Source organism: Saccopteryx bilineata, chromosome 6 (assembly GCF_036850765.1).
Source record: "Saccopteryx bilineata isolate mSacBil1 chromosome 6, mSacBil1_pri_phased_curated, whole genome shotgun sequence".
NCBI lineage: Eukaryota > Metazoa > Chordata > Mammalia > Chiroptera > Emballonuridae > Saccopteryx > Saccopteryx bilineata.
The window spans coordinates 210,324,136-210,346,559 of record NC_089495.1 but is presented as its reverse complement, the minus strand read 5'-3'; the positions used below and the strand labels follow the sequence as shown (position 1 = coordinate 210,346,559).

General features: G+C 63.2%; 2 protein-coding genes across 2 annotated transcripts; one reads left to right on the top strand and one right to left on the bottom strand.

Annotated features, from left to right (window-relative positions):
- The first annotated feature begins 1,240 nt into the window (after nucleotides 1-1,240).
- YTHDF1 (YTH N6-methyladenosine RNA binding protein F1) lies at nucleotides 1,241-9,748 on the top strand. The gene is made up of 5 exons (XM_066235745.1): nucleotides 1,241-1,538; nucleotides 1,723-1,747; nucleotides 2,516-2,595; nucleotides 5,288-6,808; nucleotides 8,919-9,748. The coding sequence occupies exons 1-5, from the start codon at nucleotides 1,512-1,514 to the stop codon at nucleotides 8,943-8,945; spliced, it is 1,680 nt and encodes a 559-aa protein (XP_066091842.1). The 5' UTR covers nucleotides 1,241-1,511; the 3' UTR covers nucleotides 8,946-9,748.
- Nucleotides 9,749-11,811: 2,063 nt separating this feature from the next.
- LOC136309458 (collagen alpha-1(I) chain-like) lies at nucleotides 11,812-16,257 on the bottom strand. The gene is made up of 3 exons (XM_066237595.1): nucleotides 16,005-16,257; nucleotides 12,858-15,642; nucleotides 11,812-12,589 (listed from the first exon to the last, which is right to left on the bottom strand). The coding sequence occupies exons 1-2, from the start codon at nucleotides 16,255-16,257 to the stop codon at nucleotides 14,579-14,581; spliced, it is 1,317 nt and encodes a 438-aa protein (XP_066093692.1). The 3' UTR covers nucleotides 11,812-12,589; nucleotides 12,858-14,578.
- Between the last annotated feature and the right edge of the window lie 6,167 nt (nucleotides 16,258-22,424).

The window sequence follows — 22,424 nt, the reverse complement described above, 5'->3', positions numbered from 1 at the left end:
AACCCTATTCTGACTGCAGCATGGACCACCAGGCAGGTATAGCTACATCCTGCTACCGCTCCTGGGAGATGTCTAGGTCCCAGAGCACTTGGCACTGTCTTTGGGGACAGAGGACAGTTAGTGCTAAGGGAGAAAGGCTAGGAGGGCAGAGACTAGGGCAGACTCTCCCACCCCTTTCCTGGGGCCCATTCACAGGTCCTTGCATTCAAGTTGCTTGGGGCCTCGCTACCTTCCCTGCTAGATGGGGCCCACACTGCCCCCTGCTGTGGGTGGCCTGTGGCTATCAGATCCCCCCTGCTGTTCACTAACAGCGGCCTGTGTGACTGTCCCTCCTCAGTCCTCTCATTTTCAGGGGCCACTCCTTCCACATTGTGGGTGGAACCCAGCTCAGCAACCTGGATCTCTGCAAGTTTTCCATTTGACAGCACCTGTGATCCTTATCCTGGGCTGAAAAAGTGTCCCACAGAATTCTTGTACCTGTGAATGGGACCTTATTTGAAAATAAGAGTTTTTTGCAGATAGAATCAAGTTAAAATGAGGTCCTACTGGATTAGCGTGGGCCCTAAACCCAATAAGAAGAAAAGGCCACATGACAATGGAGGCAGACAGCCAAGGGACACCAGGGACGCCTTGGGCCACCAGAAGCTGGAAGAGGCAGGAAGGATCCTCCCCTGAAGTCCCTGGAGGGAAATTCAGCTTCTAGAACCTCCAGTACAGAGTGGGTATACACCGGGGAGACCCTTGGAAACCCAAGAGAGGGCTCAGAAAGCAGCTTCCGGGTGACATTTGCCCCAGAAGTCCAGGACTAACGCCCAAAGAAGGACCCAGACAGAGCTCACATCTCGGGCGCCGCTCGGAGGGGTGTTGGTGGGGCGTTTGGGGTGAGCGGCAGCAGGGTAGGCTGGACTCCAGCCTATGTAAGTGGCTTTAAGTCGGTGGTTGCGCTTGGTGGCCTCGCTTCTTCACATCGCGGGGTGTGCGCCCAGGGTTGCACTTGGGGGGTCCACACCTTGTGCCCGCACGCGCCAGGCAGGGGTGGGCAACAGCATCACCCCCCACCCCACCGCTGCGCACGTGACTTCCCGGGATCGCCACGCCCCCGGCCCCGGCCCCGCCCATGCCGCGCGAGGCTGGGACCGCCGCGCGAGATTGGTCCCGCCGGCCTGCGGCGCGCAGGCGCGGCGCGTGGCGGCGCGTCGGTGCTCCCGGCCTGCCCAGCGCGCGCTGACGTCGTGCAACCTCGTCCCCGCCGCCGCCGCCGCCGCCGCCGCCGCCGCCGCCGCCGCCATTGGAGTCGGCTCCTCGTCCGTGTGTTCCGTCCCCGCTCACCTCGCTGCGTCGCGTCCCGCGAGCAGCCCGCGCGCCCAGCAGCCGCCGCCGCCCGGCCGGCCAGCCCCCGGGGAGGGGGCGGCGGGCCCGGGGCCCCGCGAGAGCGCGGGTGACAGGCCGGGCCTCGCGGGAGAGGCCCGAGCCGGCGGGCGCCCCCGCCCCGCGCCGGCTGTTCATGAAGCATGTCGGCCACCAGCGTGGACCCCCAGGTAGCGGGCCGGGGCCGGGGGCTGGGCCGGGGGCTGGGGCGCGCGGGCCGGGGCCCGGGACGGAGTCACGTGTGAGCGCGGGTCCGAGCGCGCCGCCGGCCGGGGCGGGGGCCGGTCGGTAACTTTGTGTTTGTTCCCTTCCCTCCGGGTCCGTCCGCGCGCACGTCCGGCCTGCGGGGTGCAGAGAAGCAAAGGACAGGACAGTAAAGGTGAGCGGGGTCGGGCCCCGGGGCGAGCGCCCGGGAGCCGCGGGGCCTGGGCTCGTGCGCCCCCGGCGCTCCAGGCGGCCCTCGTCCTCTCTCTTACGATGCTCTGGCCTGGGGTACACCCCCCGAAACCCACCCTCGGGGGGCACCTGTAAGGGACATTTTTCTTGTGGACGTGGAAGAAAAGACTTGTGTTGAACCCAGCGCGTGTGCGGCTCCCCGGGGTAACCGAATAGGGTTCATCGTGTTTTCGTTTGGAAAAGACCCAGCCTTTTATTTACCTTGCCCTGGCTGAGCCTGTGACTGTGGAAAATACACGCGGAGGGCCGGATGATAACGAGTGGAGAGCTGTCATTCAGTTCCACAGCCTGTTTCCCAGCTAGCCGCTCGGGGGGGCCGACCAAGCCTGGCCCTCTCCTCCAGGCAGGCCACCGGGCTTTCTTACGTGGGTCTTCGTAGACCGCTTCGTCCTTACCAAAACCTGCTCCGGGGTCCTTGCCTTCTTTGGCTTGCCACCTCTGTTTTGTCAGCGTCTGCCGAATGACGATAAAATCTTCATCAGAAACACAACCTCGGTCGCTAAAAGTACTAATTAGTTGTCGTCCTAATTAGTTGTCTAGATATCGGTCCCACGTTGATTACGTCCATGTTTAAATAAAAGGAGTTCCCCGCCAGAAACGGATAGATGTAGACTTGACTACTTTTATTCCCATGCTTAAAAGTAGTCTTTAACCCTGCAAACACAATATCTGTGTCTACTGTTTATTCTAGTACAAAATGGTTCTTTGCATCAGAAGGATACAGTTCATGACAATGACTTTGAGCCCTATCTTTCTGGACAGTCAAATCAGGTAAGTTTATCTTTTTTTAAACTATGTTTCTACTTGTTTTGACTGAGTTAGGTAACCTACCTTTACGGCTGTAGTTGACTCTCTTATTTTAACACAACAAAGAAGCAGGTTGTCAAGTACTGGAAACAGGAGAAGGATTAATTGCTAACGAAGACGAAGTTGGTGTTGAACGGGGGCCTGCGTGCAGGGAAGCCAGGCTTCTCCCCCCCCCCCCCCAGGAAACGCAGTCCCGCGGGACCTCGTCTTTGGGGTTCAGCAGTTTGCTGCGTTGGGGTTAGGGGTGCGAGTAGTTCTCTGAGGCTATGGAATGAGCTGTTTCTAGCTGTGGACAGTGGGAACTGTGGTCAGGACAGCAGCTAACAGCTGGGCGCTTGGGCTCCGAGCTCAGCTGTGCCACTGACTGTGCCCATTTCCTTTTCTGTAAAACACAGCGGTAAGTGTTTCACAGAAGTGTCGGGTGGCATTTGATGCCACGTAGAGCTCGGAGGCAGTACCTGAGGCAGGGCCCGGTGAGCTGTGGCTGCCTGGTTTTCAGAGGGTCTTCAGGTTTCTCAGCCTGGGCACTGGACCTTTTGGGCTGAAAGAGGCGTCGTTTTGTGCGTTGTAGGGTGTTTAACAGCCGCCCGCCCCTGCCACGGTCATCCATGAGATGCCATCAGTAATGGCCCCCACCCCCCAGTGCGACAGTCAAAGTGTCTGCTGGAGGGTCAGTCACTCTGGTTCAAACCACTCGGGGTACTTGACATTTATTTATCATATTTAAAACACACCGTGCTCTCAGCTTTTGAGTAGAAGCAGGCAGTGCCTTCTCTGGCGGGATAGATCAGTCTGCCCTTCTCCAAAAGTCTGTCTCTTCCCTCTGCAAGAAGCTTCTGTCTGGCCTCAAGGACGCTGTACTCAGCTGTCCCCCGGGGTTTCTGTGAGTTTGGGGCAGTTTTCTTCGGCAGCAGCACAAGGCCAGACCAGACCCAGGCCTCGTTGGGGTGTGAGCTCTGTACGAGGCGTTGGCTCCTGATGTGCTGCGGTGTTGGGGTTCTGGTGGGTTTCGGCAGCCCGGAGACTGCAGGGGTCGGCTGGGAGCCCTTCCCTTGTGGCCTGGGCTGGACGTGGGCTTCTCGTATGTGCGTCTGAAGCTCTGGGATCCCCTGAAACGTGGTGCCTTGCAGCAGAGGCCGGGCGCCCTGAGACACAGCGGGCAGGACCCAGGAGATCCCAGCACCTCAGTCAGGCTGCTCAAACCGCTCCTCCAGGCAGGAAGCATGTGCAGCAATTCGGTGACTGTCAAAGTGTGCTCTGCATGTGACCCGGCCTGCCACCTGCCCGCTGAGGGCCTTGAGCTCGAGGGTGAGCCGGTCAGAGCCGTGGGTGCCGGGCCCTGGTCGCAGGGCCGGATTCCCAGAGTCTGGGTCACTGTCACTGCCACTGTTGTCATAGTTGTTCCGGATGCTTTTCCTTTTATGTAACATGTTCACGTTTCTCGTTTCCTTTTTAAGTCAGCGCTCTCAGCATGCTCCCAAACGTTCTGTTCCCTTGCGCTTCGGAAGGGCCCTCCGTTTCTCTCTCAGTCCCTGCGCTTGCTCACTGACGGCTGAGTCACTGTTATTTGTGGAACTTAAAAGCATTTCAGTAATTTCAGAATTCCTTCTCAGGAAAGTGGATATAAGAAGCAGACATTTCGATGTTAAAGTAAATGGTTCTAGTCATTCAGAATGAGGCATTCCTTTTTTTTTTGTTTTGTTTTTAATGTGGTTAAATTTTATTAAGTGTGAAAAACTCTTAAATCTCAAATAGATTTATAGCTTTATTGTGGATTACCATTTGTTTTTTCCGAAGAGAATGCCCTGGGATAACAGTCCCTGACTCCTCGGGACTGTTTGGTTTGGCGTGCCTGTTTGCTCACCACTGCGGCTTAGTCACCGGCACGCCCACAGAGTCCTGTGCTCCTGGCGTCTCAGTCAGGAGGCTGATCTTGCCGCAAGGACTGTCCGGTGTGACTGAGTGGCACCCGAGGCTGCAGGCCGCAGTCCCTCCTGTGAAAGGCCAGCCGTGGTGACAGTTTTACCTGCACCTTCCCGCTCCTAGAAAGAGCCGCCTGCTCACAGATGTCACTGCGCCAGCAGCAGGGTTGGGGTTTGTTCTCTTCACTTGGGTTCACACGTCGTGTTCCTGGTCAGTGGACTGCGTGGCCACCACCTCGGTGCACAGTTGAGGGGAGAGTGCGTTTGCTGCTCGAGGGGCCGAGCTGAGGCCTCTCTGGGCTGGAGGGCCTCTTGTCCCGTCCTGACTGGGGGGCTCATGCTGGCCGCATCCGGGGCGCAGGAGGGCATCGGCCCCGAGCGTTGTGTCTGCACGCTCCGTCGGGGGCTGCAGTCCACTCGGCAGAGAAGCACAGGGCGTGCAGGGTAGTTTCTGTTCCCGGTGAGTTCAGGACCTGCACCGTCACCACAGAGGAGGCGGGTGGCTGGGGGTGAGGGCAGCCTGGTGTGCAGCCCACTCGGGGGTTGGTCGGGGGGGCGTCTCCAGGCTTCTTCCTGCTCAGCTTGACTTGCTTCCGTTGCTGTCCAGTGAGCCCTGTGTCCTGGGGGCAGCGGCCTGCTGCGCAGCCTCAGCCCGCCGCCCGCCTTGCGCGGAGCAGGAGGTGGTCTCCTCCAGCCGCAGGAGCAGTCTAACTCGGCCCCTGTTGTTTCCACAGAGTAACAGTTACCCCTCCATGGCCGACCCCTACTTGTCCAGCTACTACCCGCCGTCCATCGGATTCCCTTACTCCCTCAACGAGGCGCCGTGGTCCACCGGAGGGGACCCTCCCATCCCCTATCTCACCACCTACGGACAGCTCAGTAATGGCGACCACCACTTCATGCACGACGCTGTGTTCGGGCAGCCTGGGGGCCTGGGGAACAACATCTACCAGCACAGGTTTAATTTTTTCCCCGAAAACCCTGCCTTCTCAGCCTGGGGGACGAGTGGGTCTCAGGGGCAGCAGGCCCAGAGTTCGGCTTATGGGAGCAGCTACACCTACCCGCCAAGCTCCCTGGGTGGCACCATTGTGGACGGGCAGACAGGCTTCCCCAGCGATACCCTCAACAAGGCCCCGGGGATGAACAGCCTGGAGCAGGGGGTGGTGGGCCTGAAGCTTGGTGACGTCACCACCTCCGCAGTCAAGACGGTGGGCTCCGGCGTCAGCAGTGTGGCCATGACCGGCATGCTCTCTGGCGGAGGTGGGACAAACGTGAGCATGCCAGTTTCGAAGCCAACGTCATGGGCCGCAATCGCCAGTAAGCCAGCAAAGCCGCAGCCGAAAGTGAAGGCCAAGGGTGGACCCATCATTGCGGGCGCGCTGCCGCCGCCTCCCATCAAGCATAACATGGACATCGGCACCTGGGACAACAAGGGGCCCGTGCCCAAGGCCCCGGCCCCTCAGCAGGTGCCGGCCCCCCACTCCGCCCCCCAGCCTCAGCCGGTCATCCAGCCCCTGCCCGCTCAACCCCCCCCCTTGGCTCAGCCACAGTATCAGAGCTCACAGCCGCCGCCCCAAGCCCGCTGGGTCGCCCCACGCAACCGGAACACGGCATTTGGGCAGGGCTCGGGGGCCGGGGCCGACAGTCACTCCCCCGGAAGCGCCCCGCCCAGTTCCGCCCCCAGCGTGGAGTCCCACCCGGTCCTCGAGAAACTGAAGGCGGCCCACAGCTACAACCCCAAGGAGTTCGACTGGAACCTTCGCAGTGGGCGCGTGTTCATCATCAAGAGCTACTCGGAGGACGATGTGCACCGCTCCATCAAGTACTCCATCTGGTGCAGCACCGAGCACGGCAACAAGCGGCTGGACGGCGCCTTCCGCTCCCTCAGCAGCAAGGGGCCCGTCTACCTGCTCTTCAGCGTCAACGGCAGCGGCCACTTCTGCGGGGTGGCCGAGATGAAGTCGCCCGTGGACTACGGCACGAGCGCAGGGGTCTGGTCTCAGGACAAGTGGAAGGGCAAGTTCGACGTGAAGTGGATTTTCGTCAAGGACGTGCCCAACAACCAGCTCCGGCACATCCGGCTGGAGAACAACGACAACAAGCCGGTCACCAACTCCCGCGACACCCAGGAGGTGCCCCTGGAGAAGGCCAAGCAAGTGCTGCGCATCATCGCCTCCTACAAGCACACCACCTCCATCTTCGACGACTTCTCCCACTACGAGAAGCGCCAGGAGGAGGAGGAGGTGGTGCGCAAGGTGAGCCGGGCGTCCTGGGCCGAGACCTCCCGGGCTTGAGTCTGCCGACGGGGTGGGGGTGGGGGGGTGGCAGCCTAACCTTTGACCCGGTTCCTGTGTTTGCGGAGCAGTGATTGGGACCACGGTGCCCGTGCAGGTCCGCTGAGGGACTTGGGAGACTCGCTCCTCTCTCGAGTCGGGGTCTTTCGGGGGCAGTGCTTCCTAGTCGTTGTCGAGTCGGGGCGCGCGGGAGCTCTGTCGGGGCGCTGGGGCCGGCGGCGAGGCTGCTAGGCGGGGGACACCCCCTCCCCCCTGAGGAAGGGAGCAGGGGTCTGCAGGTTGTTGCTTACTGTTTCTCAGAAACCCAGTGTCCTGCAGCTTTGGGAAGTGGACCAGCTCCCTGTGGGTGGTGGGAACAGCAGGGCGGCCCAGGGCAGACAGGTCAGCACAGCTGAGGCCTCGAGCCAGGTCTCTGGGAGTCCGCTTCCTGTTACACAGAGACCCGCAGCCCTGGCCGTGGAGCCCGCTCAGGAGGGGATGGCTCGGTGCCCACGGGCTGCCCGGGAAGTGGGAGGAAGAGGACAGTGGACATGCGGAAGGCTGCTTTGTCCTAGGCCTCGTCCTGAGGGTTTTCCTGTGTCTCTGTTTTTAAAATGTCATTTAATGTCAATTGATAATAGTTGGGTTTTCAGTCTTTTTTTTTGGTCCTCCCTGTTAAAAAACGTAATGCCCATCTGTGAGCTTCAAAGGGCCTGAAGCAGTTGAGCAGAGAGGCTGTGAGTGGGGCCTCCACTGGCAGTTGTACAGTCACTCCTCCAGTGACGACGCGGGTGTGCTGAGCTTTGAAGACAAGCTGGTCTCTCACTCCGTCTTGTGCGGAAGAGAAGGGCTGTCGTTTGTGTCCAGCTGGGAAGGCTGTGTATTAGCTCTTGTATCGCATGCGATACCTGTCACAGATAGAACTGCTGGACACACAGGGACAGAGCGGACCTCGCTGGTCAGCAGCTCCGAGGGCCGCAGGCGGCTTGCAGCTGCTCTGCTGTGTGTTTATCTGCAACACCGCCGTGCCCTTCCGGAGCTGGCTGGGCTCAGGGTGATGGTGCGCTCAGGGCAGGTTTCTGCCCCTTGCCTGCTTGGCGTTGGGAAGGTCCTCGTGCCCTGATGACTGCGTTGTAGCTGCTGGGCCCTTGGAGTTTGGGCTCTACAGTCCCAGGTTTGTGCTGAGGCCCCCGGCTCTGGAGACACCTAGGAACCTCGCCACCTGTCAGTAAGCCGAAGATGACGTTTGGCAGGACTGCTGTGCTGTGCTGTCTCAGCTAGAATTTGGAAACACGCTGACCCCTCAGAGAGCAGTAAATCTAAGGAGTTGTGACAACCTGGTCCTGTGGGTGGGTGTCAGTCTGGAGAGTGGACAGGTGCTGGTCTGTGTGTGGAGGACGGCGTCAGGGCCAGCTTCCCCGCCCATCTCAGACGGCTACGGCCTTCCTGGGCTCTCAGCACCGTGAGCCGGGAGTTGTGGGTGGTGGTGGGTGTTAGTTGGTGTTAAGAGAACGCAAACTACAGAGCTAGTTCCTCAGTTTGGAGGTCAGGGTAGGTGCTCATTCCTAGAGGGTGCTGTCTCTCGGGACTGGTTGCTGGGCCCTGGGGAACGAGGTGGGGTGTGTTGTTAATCTGAAGACACAGGCCACTTCTAGCCAAAGACAGGTTCAGTTTGTTTTATTACCTGTCCAGTGACGAGTATCCTGTCTGTTGGGGACTGTCATGACCCAGCCAGCATCGCAGTGCCCTTCACGAGTTTTGTCCCAGTTACAGGACAGGACAGGGTGAAGCGGGCAAGAGAGGCTGCCTCCCAGTGCCGAGCACATGTCCTCCTGGGGCAGCGAGGCTCAGCTGGAGTCCTGCCTACCAGAGGACCTTTGCCTAGAAGAGGCGGAGGCCCGCGCAGTGGTCAGCAGGCCTTGGCTGCGCAGCCAGGACCCCGAAGACGGAAGCTGTTGACAGGGCGTGTCCAGTACTGGCCTGGCCTGGCCGGTCCCAGCCAAGCCCAGGTCCAGACCTGCAGCTGCAGCCCTGGGGCTTGATTTTGAGGGAGTTTGCACGCATGTTCACCCTTTCCTCTCTGTTCTTCCAGGAACGGCAGAATCGGAACAAACAGTGAGGACAAGCCCGTTGCTTTTAGGATCTGAGAAGCCACGTTAGGAACCTGTGCTGGGTGCTGTGTCCTGTGTCAGCCCGGCCCTCTTCCCGTGCAGGCCCATGTAGCCGCTGCGTCCCCTGACGTTCATTTCTGCCCAGACGCTCACGTGTGCATCTTCCTGTGTTTAGTATCGTAGAACTCACTAACGAAGGGTGTTTCTGCCAGCCTGTTGACCAGATTGACCTAACACAACTATCCTTGAAAACAAAAAACCTAATACATCCCAAAGATTGGGTGGGGCAGAAATTATGTTCTTATCTTATATTCACATTCATTTAACATCTTTCTTTGAGATTCCCCCCCCCGTTGCTTTGTAGTGAACATAACAGACGTGAGTTCTGTCAGGTAGTGTCTGTGAAAACGCTCACATCCACAGGGGATGCTCACCCTGATTGGCTGTTTGCCATTTTTACTCTCAGTTCCCTTTCTAAAATGCTCATCTGCCCACTGGCTTTTTCACTGGACATAAAGCCCCCGGCCGCCCGTGCCCGGGCAGAGCCCTGTCCCGTGCTGACGGCAGGCCTGGCGGGCTGCAGGTGGGTCCAGTGTTCAGGCCCCAGCTGTGTGTGCACCTCATCGCAACCCCGCCCTCCACTCGAGAACCCCCAGTGCGTCTCAGTTTCTGTGCTGAGTGCTGAGCTCTGACCTGGGGCCCGATGGCAGCTGGTGTCGGGGTGCTGCCTCGGCGAACATCTCCATGCGTCTCCGTTTCCTTTTCCTGCTAACGGGTTTAAAAAAAAAAAAGGCAAAAAAACAAAAACCTTCACAGACTGATCTGCTGTCACATTTTGTGGAACGAGGGCCCATCGAACCTGCCGCCAGTGGAGTCTTGAGTCGAAGCATGACAATGGTGCTCGTGCCCACCACGCTAGCCTGCGTCTGCACGTGCCCGCAGTGGACCTCACCGTGTAGAGCGGCGTCCTTCCGAACTATGTACTCCAAGACCCTTCGAGTTAACGTTTAAGCTGTACTCCTTAGACTTGTATTTAGAACGTGTCTCTCTCTGAACTGTTACCGCCTGGACGCAGTCTCGGACAACATGGGGTAACTTCCTCTAGGAGAATACAAGCCTTAATAAACTCCTATTTAGCAAGTCTGCTGTCCTTCCGTCCTTCACCCCTGCTCGACGGGGTTTCTAACTGCACAGCCAGTTTAAGGGTCACCACACTCAAGCCCACACGGCTGCCGGGGAGCCAGTGACCCCCAAAGACGACGCTGTCACCTCACTTGCCCTCGTTACGATTCTGCTAAAGAGGAACTTGGGAGACCCAGTTCCGACTCAGGACTAACAGTGTTCCCTGCGTTTTGCTGTTGAGATGTGCGGCGGGGGTGCAGGAACTGCGGTGGGGGGCTTGTGGCCACAGCCCCGTCCTGGCGCTCCACTGCTGCCCCAGCCCCCCACTTTCCTCCCCCATCTTACAGCACACCTTCCGCCCTCCTAGAGAACTCACCGTGCAACTCCCTGTGGGTTCAAACTGGGAGGGAGGCCTGCCAAACCTTGACAAGTGGGGCATAAAGAGCCAGAGCACCTGCGTCACCCAGGAGGGTCCCCTCTTTCCCAGGCAGGGACACCGGAACCCAGGCCTGGGGAGAAGGGGTGCCAAGGACACTGGCAGTTCAAAGCAGCTGTCCCCTGCATGGGACAGGTCGGCCAGGGGACATGCCGCTTCGCCTTTGCTCTGTGGCTTTATTCCAGAAGCTGTTGGACTGGAGTGCCAGCCCCTCACATCTGCCTGACCTTTCCTTGTGTGTTTGGTCATTGGTCTCCCTGAACATGACATGGTTGTCTGGCTGCAGTTACAATGGTGACCCCCCCATGTTGGGGGCTTCCATGGGTGGGGGGACACTGGAGGAGGCTGTGCCTATGTCTGTCTCAGAAGGTCAGTTACTGACCTACTATGTATCGAGTCCTCAAATGTCACCTGCCCTGAAGGCTTCCTGCAAGCCTGAACCCTGGGAGCAAAGGTCACAAAGGCTGGGCTGCCTTGCTTGTATTCCTGGCATCCAGAGTGTCAGGGCTGCAGGGGCTCGGTGTGACACGTGTAGGGATCAGAAGGACGTCACTTAGCACTGAGGCGTACCAGGTGCTGCCAAGTTGGACCCCCCCCCCGCCCCTCGTGGGCACTGACGGCCTTTCCCCGTGCCCCACCCTGAAGCATGCCACGTGAGGATTCCCAGCCCCACAGTAGACCCTGTTAGCCCGCTGTGCTCCCAGGTCCCTCTGACTCGAGGACCTTCCCCGCAGGGTCTGGGGGTAGATGCTCACACAGCATCTGTCTGGTGCGTCACGGGCAGGGTTCACAGGCTCCCATGCTCTCAGCGGGGAACCATGATCGGGAGCTGGCCCAGCCTGCCCATGGCTTCTTGTGGGGTTCCTGTCCCTCGGGTTTCTTGCCATCCGAGGTTGAGGAGCTCTTTGGTAGGACCAGAGGTAGCCTCGAGCCAGAGCCGTGAGACCAGGTCACTCACCTGTGTCCTCGCTCTAGTCTGGTCCTCGTCCTGCCTGGCCCAGTTTGCCTTTAGAGCGGCGAGTGCAGGGACTTCCTCTTCCCCACCCCGCCCCCCATCACACCCCTGCACCCGCCTGTGCCTCCCGTACTGCCCTGCCCCTCCCTGCATGAGCCCCATGGACCCCCCCCAATCCCTTCTGCAGCTTGCAGTTGCTTTTGAGATGTGCGTGTTGTTCTTTCAGAAGCAACATGTCAGAAAAGGCATTTGAACAGCTGTCCTGTACCACAATGTCACTGTAGTAATTCTCTCTGTGGATGAGTCACGTGGTGACACGTTCTGAGCTGCAAGAACACCCAGCACTGTTGCTGCTCAGAATCCATCTTTATTTATGGGGCAGGACCCCAAGAAGAGGCTCCAGGTGAAGGTGGGGCAGCGTCTTCTAAACAGCAGATGGGACAGCGTGCCCCGGGGGCTTCTGCAGGCTCCGCTGTGACGTGCTTGGGGACATATGGCTGGGCTGCCGGGATGGGGTTTCCCTGACATGCTGGACAGTTGTGGGGAAAGGATTTGAGACTGCCCAAGGGTCAGCTGGGTCTGGGGCTGCCTGGGTACTGACAGGGGTCTCCCTACCTTTATGTGGGGCTGGGGAGCTCATCCCTCACCTGTGTGTGGGTCTGGGTGTCCCCTCCTTCCCTGGGAGTCAGGGCAGGGGTCAGTCTCCCAGCAGGAAGGGGGCTGGCCTCTGCTGTCCCTAACCCAGGGTTGGGTCCCCACCATGGGTCCTGTCCAGTTGCGGAGTCCTGCAGTGGCTCTGGGGCGCCCTCGTGTGGTGAGCGCCGGCACCTGCAGGAGGTGGACGCAGAGCCAGGTCTCCTGCACAGGTGAGCCTGGCTGGAGGGTCCGTGGGCCCAGGTGGACTCAGACTCCACCTGAGCGCGTGGTGTGCACGCTTTGTGGAGCAGCCTGTCCCGACCCCACACAGACGACGCCCGCAGTGGACTGCTGACCGTTTTGAGCCATGGCCGGGCGCAGGCTGGGGCGGGAGTGTCACAGCCTGGTCCTGTTGTTGGTCATCTGTTTCTTATGGGCGCAGACGCAGCTCCCAGGGACGACTTCTCGGGCTGCACACAGGTCTCGGTCCCAGCCTGGGGCTCCTGGGAGGGTCCAGGACAGACAGCCCAGGGGTCCTCCCCAAGTGTCTGGAGCTACCCGCATAAACCTGTGTGGGGGTGCGACCCCGGCAGCAGGTTGGGGGTATCAGGTCACTGGACTTTGGGGCCGGAGTGCTGCCCCACACCGGGCACTGATCCTGGGGTCAGGCCCTGCGGGGGGTAGGGGCAGGCTGCGTGGTCCCTGGGGCAGGGAGTCGGGGGAGGGAGGAGCTGCAAGGGGCCCACCCGTGTCTTAGGGCAGCTGACTCACCTGCCCGCTGTGGCCGAGAAGAGACCTGCTATCTATTGGAGGGGCTGGACCTTTCCACCTTGGTCAATTTCCCACTCGTAGCCCTGGGGAGGGGGCTCAGCTGCCCTTGGCTTCTCTCGGACTCCACCCTCATCACAGCCCCTGCAGAAATGGCTTGTGGAGGGGCCCCTTCTGAGTCATGCCTGGCTCCTCTTCTGTTCCTGCACAGGTGTGATCCCTGCCCCTGCCTTCCTGCTGTGAGCTCCCTGGGTGGTGGTGGTGACGAGGCGTGGCTCCTGCACGGTGTTTCTGTGCCTCCCAAGGGGCGAGGCCCCAGGATGCGTGTGCGTGTGTGTGTGTGTGCATGTGTGTGCATGTGTGTGTGTGTGTGTGTAGACACAACCTTCTTAGACTCTCTGGAATGAAGTCGCCAGACAGAAGCAGACCCCTCTCCTTCACCACCTCTGGGTGAACCCCACCACCCCTCTTCCTCTGACAAGCAGGGGAGCAGCACCTCATCATTACTCCTTCTTTCTTAAGCCCCCTCCAAACATTGTTAGCCTTCTGGTTGCTGGGAGCCCAGAGGTGAAAGTCCAAGCTGCCAAGGGTCAGCGCTCCTGGGGTCGCCCACCACCAGTGTCCAGGTTGATGCCCCAAACCAGAGGTGGCAGGACAGACACCCAGCTCCCAGCCCGGGGCCTGGACTCGAGGGGGCCCTGCTTGAAGGTGAGGTTACAGCTGGACCACAGGGAAAGAGCGGGTGGGGGCAGTGGTCACCCTGGTCTGGGCAGATCCCTCCCTGGCTCTGAGGTGCCTCTTCCCGCTGCTCTGTTGAGGGAGCTGCTGCTGGAAGGGCCCCAGGGGACACCTGAGTTCTGGGGGGGGGCTGTGGGCTGCTGGCCTTGGCTGTTCATTAGGTTTTATTCAGAGAAGAGAAGCCTTCTCTGCAGGACTGGGTCCTTGGGCAGGCCAAGTAGAGGGCGACCCTGGCCATCTGCGGGTGTCCCCCTCTCTGGCCCCACACTGGGGGGTGGCCCCCTGCTGGAGCGCCCTGGGCTGGCCCCCAGGTCAGTGCCCAGCTGGGTCCCAGGGTATCCGGAGCACTCACCCAAGATGGCTGTTCCTCAGCACGAACTTCCAGTGCGTCTTCAGGGCGTGTCCTATGGGCCAGACCTTGGCCTGGAGCTTGGGGGCTGTGTGCACTGGGCAGGGAACCCAGCCCATTCCTCTGGAGTGGGGTCAGTGGTCTGAGTGTGGGTGTGGGTGTGTGTGGAGCGTGTGGCTGTGGGAAGGAGGGAGGCTGAGCATGGACAGGCAGCGCCATGTTGGGTGCCGAGCGCCCGCTCTGGGCTCAGTCCCGAGGTCTAGGCACGTGGTCCTGCCCGCACTGCGGCAGTCGTCCCGCATGGCCTGCTCAGGGGAGGACTGGGAACCCCGCAGAACTGCGGACCCGCCCAGGGGCCTGGGACACGGGTACAGTGACCTCAGTCCTTCTTTGGGGGAGGGTTCTGGAAGAAGGAGCTGGGGAGCTTGTTCCGGGGTCAGACCCCCCCCCACACAGAGACCGACCAGCCCTGGTCCCTGCCGAGGACATCCCCTCGGCTCCGGTGTCGCCCTCCCCACCTGGCCAACTCCCCAGGTCCCCAGGAAGGGAGGTGGCCAAGCACGGAGCTGCACCTTCCCTCAGGGGGAGGGTCAGCAAAGCTGGTTCTGAGAGGTTCTGAGCGGCCCCAAGAGAAAGGTCAGACTGGAGAAAAGCCACTCTCCTTCCACACCCAGCAGGGCACCAGACCCGGAGGGTGCTCCCAGGCCGCCTCCACACACCTGGACCTCTGGAGGCGCTGGGCAAGCCCCCCACGGGGGAAGGAGGGAGGAGGGGCCCTGGCCCAGGCTAGCCCTGTGGGGTGCCGCTCTGCTGCGCCAGGGTCAGGCCGGCTGGCTGGGGAGGCCTCGACACTTCCCCGTGCTCCAGGGTGGCAGGGGGCGGAAGGACCCTGTCTGTGGAAGGGGTGACCTGCCCATGATGGGCGCAGGAACAGGGAGGCCCCCCTGGCTGCACAGGAAGGAAGGGGGCTGGGACAAAAGGGTGGGGGTCGAGGGACCACGGCCTGACACTTAAATGGTCCTTTCTGTGCTGGTTTTCTGCTCCCTGCCAGGGGCCCAAGGTCTGGGAGAATTTGGGGGAACCCCGGGCCCCCCCGCTCAGGCTTGGAGCCTGGCCATGAAGCTGAAAAACTGCGCAGCTGCAAAGCAGGGCTGGGGACTTGCTGCAGGGGGAGGGCGGGCACGTTCGGGCGCCGCCCCTGCTGATCCCCGCCAGAGTGAGTGGTCTGTCTACCCCCCGGCGGCCCCGCGACCCCGGAGCAGACGGGGCTGCAGGACCCCGGGTGCAGGGAGGCAGAGGAGCCCGCAGGCGGAGCGCGCGCAGGTGGCCAGCAGGTGGCGCTGGCTCCCAAGGACAGGAAAAAAAAAGCCTGCAGCAAACCCGAGTGGGTGTCACTGCGGCTGCGGAGGCGGCGGGGGAGGGGCTCGCACCGTCCCCCTGGGCTGCGGAGCCTCACGTGCCCGATCCGCAGAGTGCCGGGCCGGGCCTGGGGCGCGATGCGGCCAGGCGCACCCACCGGGGGGCCCCGTGAGGACCCTGGACACAGCTGTAGACCTGGCCTCCTCCCCACCCCCTTTCCCCATTTTGAGCCTTGTCCTCGAAGCTGGGGAGGGTTGGGGGGCAGTTGCAAGAGCTCAAGAGGGCCACCCCCACACCGCGGCCCGGCCGACCCGACCAAGGGAGGACAGACTTTGCAGTGACCTCAGACCCTACTCCACCCTCCTCCCTCGTTGTCATGGCAACTGCCCAGAGCGCCCGCGGTTGGGGCAAGTGGCCCTCGGGGCACAATTGGCCCCGCGCCCGTGGCGCTCCTGTCGCGCGGGGCCGTCCCACCGCCAGCACCGCGGACAGCTCCTCGCCCCGCAGCAGAGGCGGTGGGACCTCCGGAACCCCAGCCGCGCGGCCGCCCCAGGTCCCCGCGCACGGCGCCCCCCGCCCCCCGCGGCTCCCGCCCCCAACGCCACCGCTCCCCGCAGACCCTCCCTTTGTCTCCCGGCCCCCGCGCTTCCTCGGAGGCCCTCTCGGTCCACAGCGCCCGCCGCAGTCTCTCTAGCGCTCCGTGCTGCGGACGCACGTGGCCGAGGGCCGAGGCCGGGTGGCCGCAGCCTCATCCCGGCCGCAGGCTTCCCCCTCGGCCGCCCCCACCCGCCTGCGACGCCTTTGTGTCCCGCGACCAGGTCCCTGGCCCGGCAGCTGGGCCGCCCTCTGGGCGGGCGCATTGTTCGCCGGATTTGTCCGCGGCGTGAGGGGCCGCCGGGGGCCGGCTCGCCTTCCTCCCGCGGGAGGGGCGCCGCGCTGGCCGGGCTCGCGGGCCATTTCCATGAGAAAGGAGCGGCGGAGGCGCCTCTCTTGGCATTCACCGCGTGCCTTAATTGTATAGACATTAAATCAAGGTCCGCTGTGAACACGCAGAGGGGCCCTCAGGGCTGCGGCGGGCGGCGAGCGGCCGGGGTCGGGGCTGCGGCTCCGGCTCGCGTGGGGTCCTCGCGCCAAGGGCGCCAACGCTCCGGCGTCTTCGCCGCGGTGCGGGCGGGGCTGGGGCGCTGCGCCACGCCGACGGGGCTGCTCGGACTCCAGCCCGGATCCGCCCCCAACTCCGAGGAGAGGCGCCCACTCTTCTCTCCCTGCTCCTCGAGGTGTCCCGGGAGCCTGGCGCCCTGCGAGCGCGCGGCGAGGAGGCGCCGGGGCCGGGGCCGGGGCGGGGGTGGGGTGCGCGAGCGTGTGCGCGCCCGGCCGTCTCCCGCGGGCCGCCGAGAGGTGCGGAGCCCGCTCCCCCGTGGGGCCCCCTCTCCGGCCCGGCCCACGAGCGCGCAGCCAATGCGGTTAAAAGAAAGAATTTCGATGCTCAGAGATGAAAACCAGTCTCTTTTTCACAACGCCGCGAGCTCGCCCGCCCCGTGCACCGGGGCCTGGCAAGAAGGCGCTCGGGCTGTTGGTGGAAAGACGAGGAGACCCGGAGAAACCGCTCGCCGGCTCGCCCCGGCCCGGCCCCGAGCGCAGTTACCCGTCGCGGGCGGTTCTTCGGCCGCCGCCGCCTCCGCTCCCAGCGCCGCCCGTTCCCGCCTCCTGCTCGGCGCCCGTGGGCCCCGCACGCCGCTGCCCCGGGTGGAGGAGGGCGCGGGGGGGGACGCTGCACACGGAGCCGGGCAAGTCCCCGAGCGCCGCGGGCCGGCTGGGAGCCTAGCATCCGCGGAGTCAGCGCTGCGGGCGCCCCGCTCCTGTTCGCCCGGCCCGGCCCGGGCACGACTGTCCCCGCGCCCGCCGCTGCCGCAGCTGCCTTCGCGCGTATCCGCGCTCGGCTCGGGCACCGGGCGATTATCACTGGGGCGCGCGGTGACGTCACCCGGACACCGGCTCCGCCGCCGCCTCCCCGAGGTGTCCTTGAGAACTGCGGGGCACGCGCGCCGCGCACACGCTCACACACGCACTGCGCGTCCGATGCCTCCCGCGCCACCTCGCCGCCGCGTTCCGCCCCGCGCGCTCCTCCGCTCACACGAACGCCGCCCTCGAGCGCCCTCCGTTGTGCCGGGCGCCCCGCGGCCACACATATGGCCACAGAAACGGTTCTGACACACACACACACACTCTCCCTCTCCCTCTCTCTCTCTCTCTCTCTCGAACGCCCCCTGACTCCCACCAGCAGCCCCCGAGCGCCGATCCTGCGGCCCACCTGCTACAGGCCCTCTGGAAGCCTATCACACCCACCAGACACGCGGGGCCTGTGACCTGCACCCTGCCTAGCCTGTGGACACTCCTCAGCGCTCAGGCCGGCCCCGCAGGTTTGGTCTCTCGCATTCTGTCCTCTGCTGATCTCACACACAGTCATGCCCCCCACCCCCCACCCCCAGGCTAGGAGAAAGGGGCCTGCAGAGAACACGGTGCGCTCTGGCCCTCTGGCCACAGGCCTCCTGGGCCGTAGGCCCTTACACGGAAGGGGAAGATAGTGACCCCATCCCAGACTGCTCCCTGGTCCCTTTGTGTCCTGGCTGGGATGGGGACTTCTTGCCCCCAGGTACCACCGAAGCACAGGCCACACCTCGTGGCCCGACTGCCCAGCCAGTGTGCCCTCTCCTGGGAGTCCTTCCAAGAACTGACCCAGATCCGTCCTTCTAGGGCCGAGGAGCAGCAGCTTCCCTCAGCCACCCCACTTCACGTCTCGCCTTTGTTCCGGTGCAGACGGAGCAAGCCGCAGGCCCGGGCCTGGCCAGCAGGCCTCTGCCCCCCTCCTTCCCTCCGGCCACCAGTCCCTGCACCATCTGCCCTCAGAGTGGAGCCCGCTGACCCTCCCACCTCCGGTGGGCACCCGCCCCCAGCATGCTTCCTTCCTTTTCCGTTCTCCAGCCCTGGGGACCCTGAAGAGAGCCACCTGGGAAGGAAGCCGGGACTCTGCCCTCAAACCCGCTGGTCTTCAACCCACCAGGGCAACCCTCCTTCCCCTCTTTCGTCAGACTCCTGTCCGACCCCAACCAGCCTGTGTTCCTTTGCAGGTGAAAAGCCTGGCCCTTCTTTCTCACATGGGATTCTCAGACCCTCCACTCCTCCACATGGAAGTGAAACCTTTGCCTGCCCACAGCCCGGTGCCGGGGAAGCTGCCCACAGCCCAGTGCCGGGGAAGCTGCCCACAGCCCGGTGCCGGGGAAGCTGCCCCAGTCAGCAGTGCTGGCAGCCAGAGCTTCAGCAGGCCGGACGCTGGCGCTGGCGGGGGTAGAGGGCAGGGGAGGCTGGGCAGCCCGGGTCCAGCGTCAGCGGACTGGATCGCCCTCTGCCTGCAGTCACGGCCGCAGGTGGACCAGGGCCCCTCAACCGGTCCCCTCGCAGTGGGGTTCGCTGTCCATGGTGTTGAAACCCAGCCCTGAACCCCAGTCTCACCTTCTCCAGCCCCCCTCTGGACTTTGTGCCCAGTGCTCTCCCATGAAGGGTTGGGGTCCAGGTGGGGCCTGAGGGCAGGTGCTCCCACCCCCCTGCCTGGATAAGGTCAGGCCAGCTCTGGTTTTCAGCCACCTGGAGCTTGTTTGTCTTCTAAGGGGAGGGCGTCTCAGGTTTCTGGACCCCAAATCTTTCTTCGGATGCCCTTTCTTGCAGCCCGGTCCCACCTCAGGCCAGTTTGGGGGGGTGGCTGCAAGACCTGGGTCCTCCTCTGGCCTAGCACCCCCTCTCTGCCTCCCTTCACCACTGGCAGACCTCTCTGCAAGCAGGGCAGATGTGTGTGGGTGTGTGGGGGGGCACACCTACCCTCGGATCACACCAGCTTTTTGCACATCCCCAGCACAGCCCACAGACATTCCCTCTCACCATTTTAACCTCCCAGAGTCCCGGCACTGATGGGGTCAGAGGCTCGCCCCTTCCATTCCCAGCCATCGGCAGCCCCAACGCTGGCCCCATGCCCTGGGGAGAAAGAGCCGCCCTGAGCCTGGAGGGTGGAGCTGACCACTGGGTGCTGCATGGGAACGAGGGGCCCCCTCCAACCTCTGCCCTGCCCACCCTCTGTGCCAGCCTGTCGGAGACCTTCCTGGGGACCCTGGAGCCTCCGTAGGCATCAGAAAATTCAACTTACTGCTGCAGAGCCCAGTGCGTGGTGGTGCTCCGGCCGGCTCTGTGGGGCCCCCGGCCTCCTCTCCGCCGGTGCCCGGGCGGCGGCTTCCTCCCAGCGCACCGAGATTTTGTGTTTGTGGGTTGATTTATTTGCCGGCTCTCAGGAGGCGAGAGGGGGCTTCCAGCTCAGAAGGAAGGCGCGTGGGCGCTGGCAGCTCGGGGCTCCCGGTTCCAGGCCGCCGCCTCCGTGTGCACAAAGGCCCTTCGCGCAGGCCGGCAACTTGGATACGGGTCAGGTGGCTCCTCGGGGCGGGGGCAGCGCGGAGGGAGGGAGGGAGGGACTCGTCCGGGACCCCTGCCCTGCCCCTTCCCTCCCCTCCCTTCCGCCACCGCCACTGCGAAAGCCTGTGAACAGTGTGGGATTAAAGAGACACACAGGAACGGGCGGAGAGCCGCCCCCTTTCTGCTCCGGCTTCCCAGCCACACCGCCCGCCGCCTCCTCCTGGGCTCCAGGCTTGTCATTCCTCCAGGAAGGGGTGGGGCTGTGACCACATCTGGGAACAGCTGGCTCTTGGCCTCCTGACCCAGCCTTCTTTCCCAGGTGGGGGAGGAACGGGTCAGGGTCTTGCTGGAGGCCAATGGCAGGAGCCCGCAGTGCAGATGTGTATGGGAAGGGTAGGTTGAGGGTTTCGGGAGGAGGGGACAGCACTGTCCTGGGCACAGGGCTTCAGGGCTAATCCCTGTCCTGGGTCCCCTGTGGTCTCAAAATGGCCCACAGCTTCCAAGCTCCAGCCTGGGGGGTTCAGGAAGCTCAGAGCCCCCCACCCCCCCACCCCCACCACAGACCTGGGTTGCAGGTCGTCCCATCCCTCCTTCCGGACACCAGTGACTACAGACATCTCCTCAAGGGAAACGTGCTTGTCCCATTCCAGGGCTGGAGGACCTCTCCCACAGCGGGACGACGCTCTCAGAGGCTGGCTGACATTGAGGAGCGCCCCCCCCACCGGGTCCTCTAGCTCCTTCCAGGGTCTCTCCCACCTCAAGTGCTCTGGGGAGGGGGGCGCGTTGCCCAGCTGCGTCACCCTGTGTGGCTGGGGCAGGTGTGCGTGCCAACACAGCACCACCTGCCCGGGGTTCAGAGGCCAGGTCTCCCCAGGGCGTGCCCCGCCCACCCGCCGTCTCCCCAGGGCCTGATGGGGGAGGGAATTCCTCCCTTCCCCTCTGAAGCGGGTGGGGGGGCCGGGCCCCCTGCCACGCCTGAGTGCAGTGGGCGGGAGCGGCCACCACAAAGGCAGCGATTGTGAGGCCCGGCCAGGCTCACAATGGGGTGGGGGGGCGGGGGGGGAGGTGCTCGTGGGAGGGGGGGCAGGGGCTCTGCAGGGAAATGAGGCCTGGGCCCTTTCCCGCCAACCCGCCCCCTTGGTCCCCTCCTCCCTGGCCCCAGCCCAGCCCCACAAGGAGGGTCTGAGACCCGGGGCCCTGCAGCCCACCCCCTGAGATGTATCTGCCTCGATTCTGGTCCCAGAAGTCGTCACTGGGCCTGAGGCTGGCGGAGCTGCTGGGCCTTAGTTGCCCCTGACCGGCCACTGCGGAGGCCAGGTGAGTGATGCTGGCGGGCTGGGCTGGAGGCTGGGACAAGGTCCCAGGCTGGCTGGACCCCTGGCCAGGGGCCGGAGCTGGCCTCTCATCTTCCAGGCGCCCCTGCAGCAGGAGCAGAACCAAGGCCAGTGCCCCTCCCCCACTACCCCCCAGTCCTGCCCCAGGGCGAACCCCCTGTCCCCCCACCAGGGGTGGGTGGGTTCTGGATTTGGAGCAGCCCCCATTGCCTCCAGGCCCAACCTGGTTCCCCGGACTGTGTTGTGGGGAAGGGGGACTCAGGCTGGGCCCCCCCCAGCCACACCTAGAAGTCTTGGGGTCAGCAGATCACTTCTGGGAACGGGGTGGAGGGAGGCCTGACCTGCAGGAAGCCCCTAGCAAGCTGTGGGATCTGGTCTCCCTGGGTCTCTCCAGGGCCCGCGGAGCCCCAGGGCGGTGGCCCACCCAGGCACACAGGGCTCCGGGCGTAAGGACACCCAGCTAGAGGCCCTTTTCTTCTGGAACTGAGTCCTGCGTTGTCCCTGTGTCCTCAGCTTACAAGCCAAGGGGACAAGAGCCCATGGTGGCCCACCAGGCAGGTGAGGAGGGCCGGCTTCCTCCTGGTGGCCAGCCCCACAGAGCGGGCAGCAGGGCGCCCGGCTCGCGATGTCAGCAGCCCCCACTTCCACGTGACCTTGTGGCAGTGTCCCCAGCGAGGCTCCTTCCTCCCTGTCACACAGACGGGATGCCCCCTGCTCCAGGGACCCTCAGTGCCACCTCTTGTCCCTCAGTCCTCAGAGGCCCCAGAGCTCTGGGCCTCACACCAGGGAGTGCCCACCCAGGCATCACCGGCTGGGGCAGCCCGGACCTGCACCCTGGACGGATGTCCTGAAAAAGTTCTGTTTTCCCTCTCACCGCCCATCTCTGCTTCTGGGCTCCTTCTTCCTGCTTGTCCAGCTTGGGGTGGCTCCTCTGTGCACCGCCCTCTCTTTCTCTCACTCCTCCTCTCTCTCACCAGCCCTTTTCTCTTTCCACGTCTCCTCCTGCCTCCGGCCCCATCTCTGTCTCTGTCCCCTAAACCTCCCTCCATCTCTGAGAACCTTCGGGTCCCTTCTCTTCCTAACCCACACTTTCCTCCAGGGTCTCCGCCATCTGCTTCTGGGTGACTCCAGCAGGAAAAGGAAAAGAGAGGGGTCCTTAGAGGGACCTCAAGAGCTTCTCAGACTTCTGTCTGCTCTTAAGGACAGGGGCAGGGCCATGGCGTTGAACGCATCTGCTGGGCAGGAGTGGAAGAAAGAGTGGACGTCTTCACCTGGACGCGCAGTCGTGATCACCACGCCCTTGGCCATCCCTGGGGTCACTTTGTACACTTCTGC

Bases quoted from the DNA above. Each gene is read 5' to 3' on its own strand.
- YTHDF1 (XM_066235745.1), top strand. From the start codon at position 1,512: ATGTCGGCCACCAGCGTGGACCCCCAG. The intron at 1,539-1,722 runs GTAGCGGGCCGG...TGCGGGGTGCAG, and splicing joins CCACCAGCGTGGACCCCCAG to AGAAGCAAAGGACAGGACAG. The intron at 6,809-8,918 runs GTGAGCCGGGCG...CTGTTCTTCCAG, and splicing joins AGGAGGAGGTGGTGCGCAAG to GAACGGCAGAATCGGAACAA.
- LOC136309458 (XM_066237595.1), bottom strand. From the start codon at position 16,257: ATGGCCCGCGAGCCCGGCCAGCGCGGCGCCCCTCCCGCGGGAGGAAGG. The intron at 15,643-16,004 runs GCACGGAGCGCT...GTAGGGTCTGAG, and splicing joins CTCGGCCACGTGCGTCCGCA to GTCACTGCAAAGTCTGTCCT.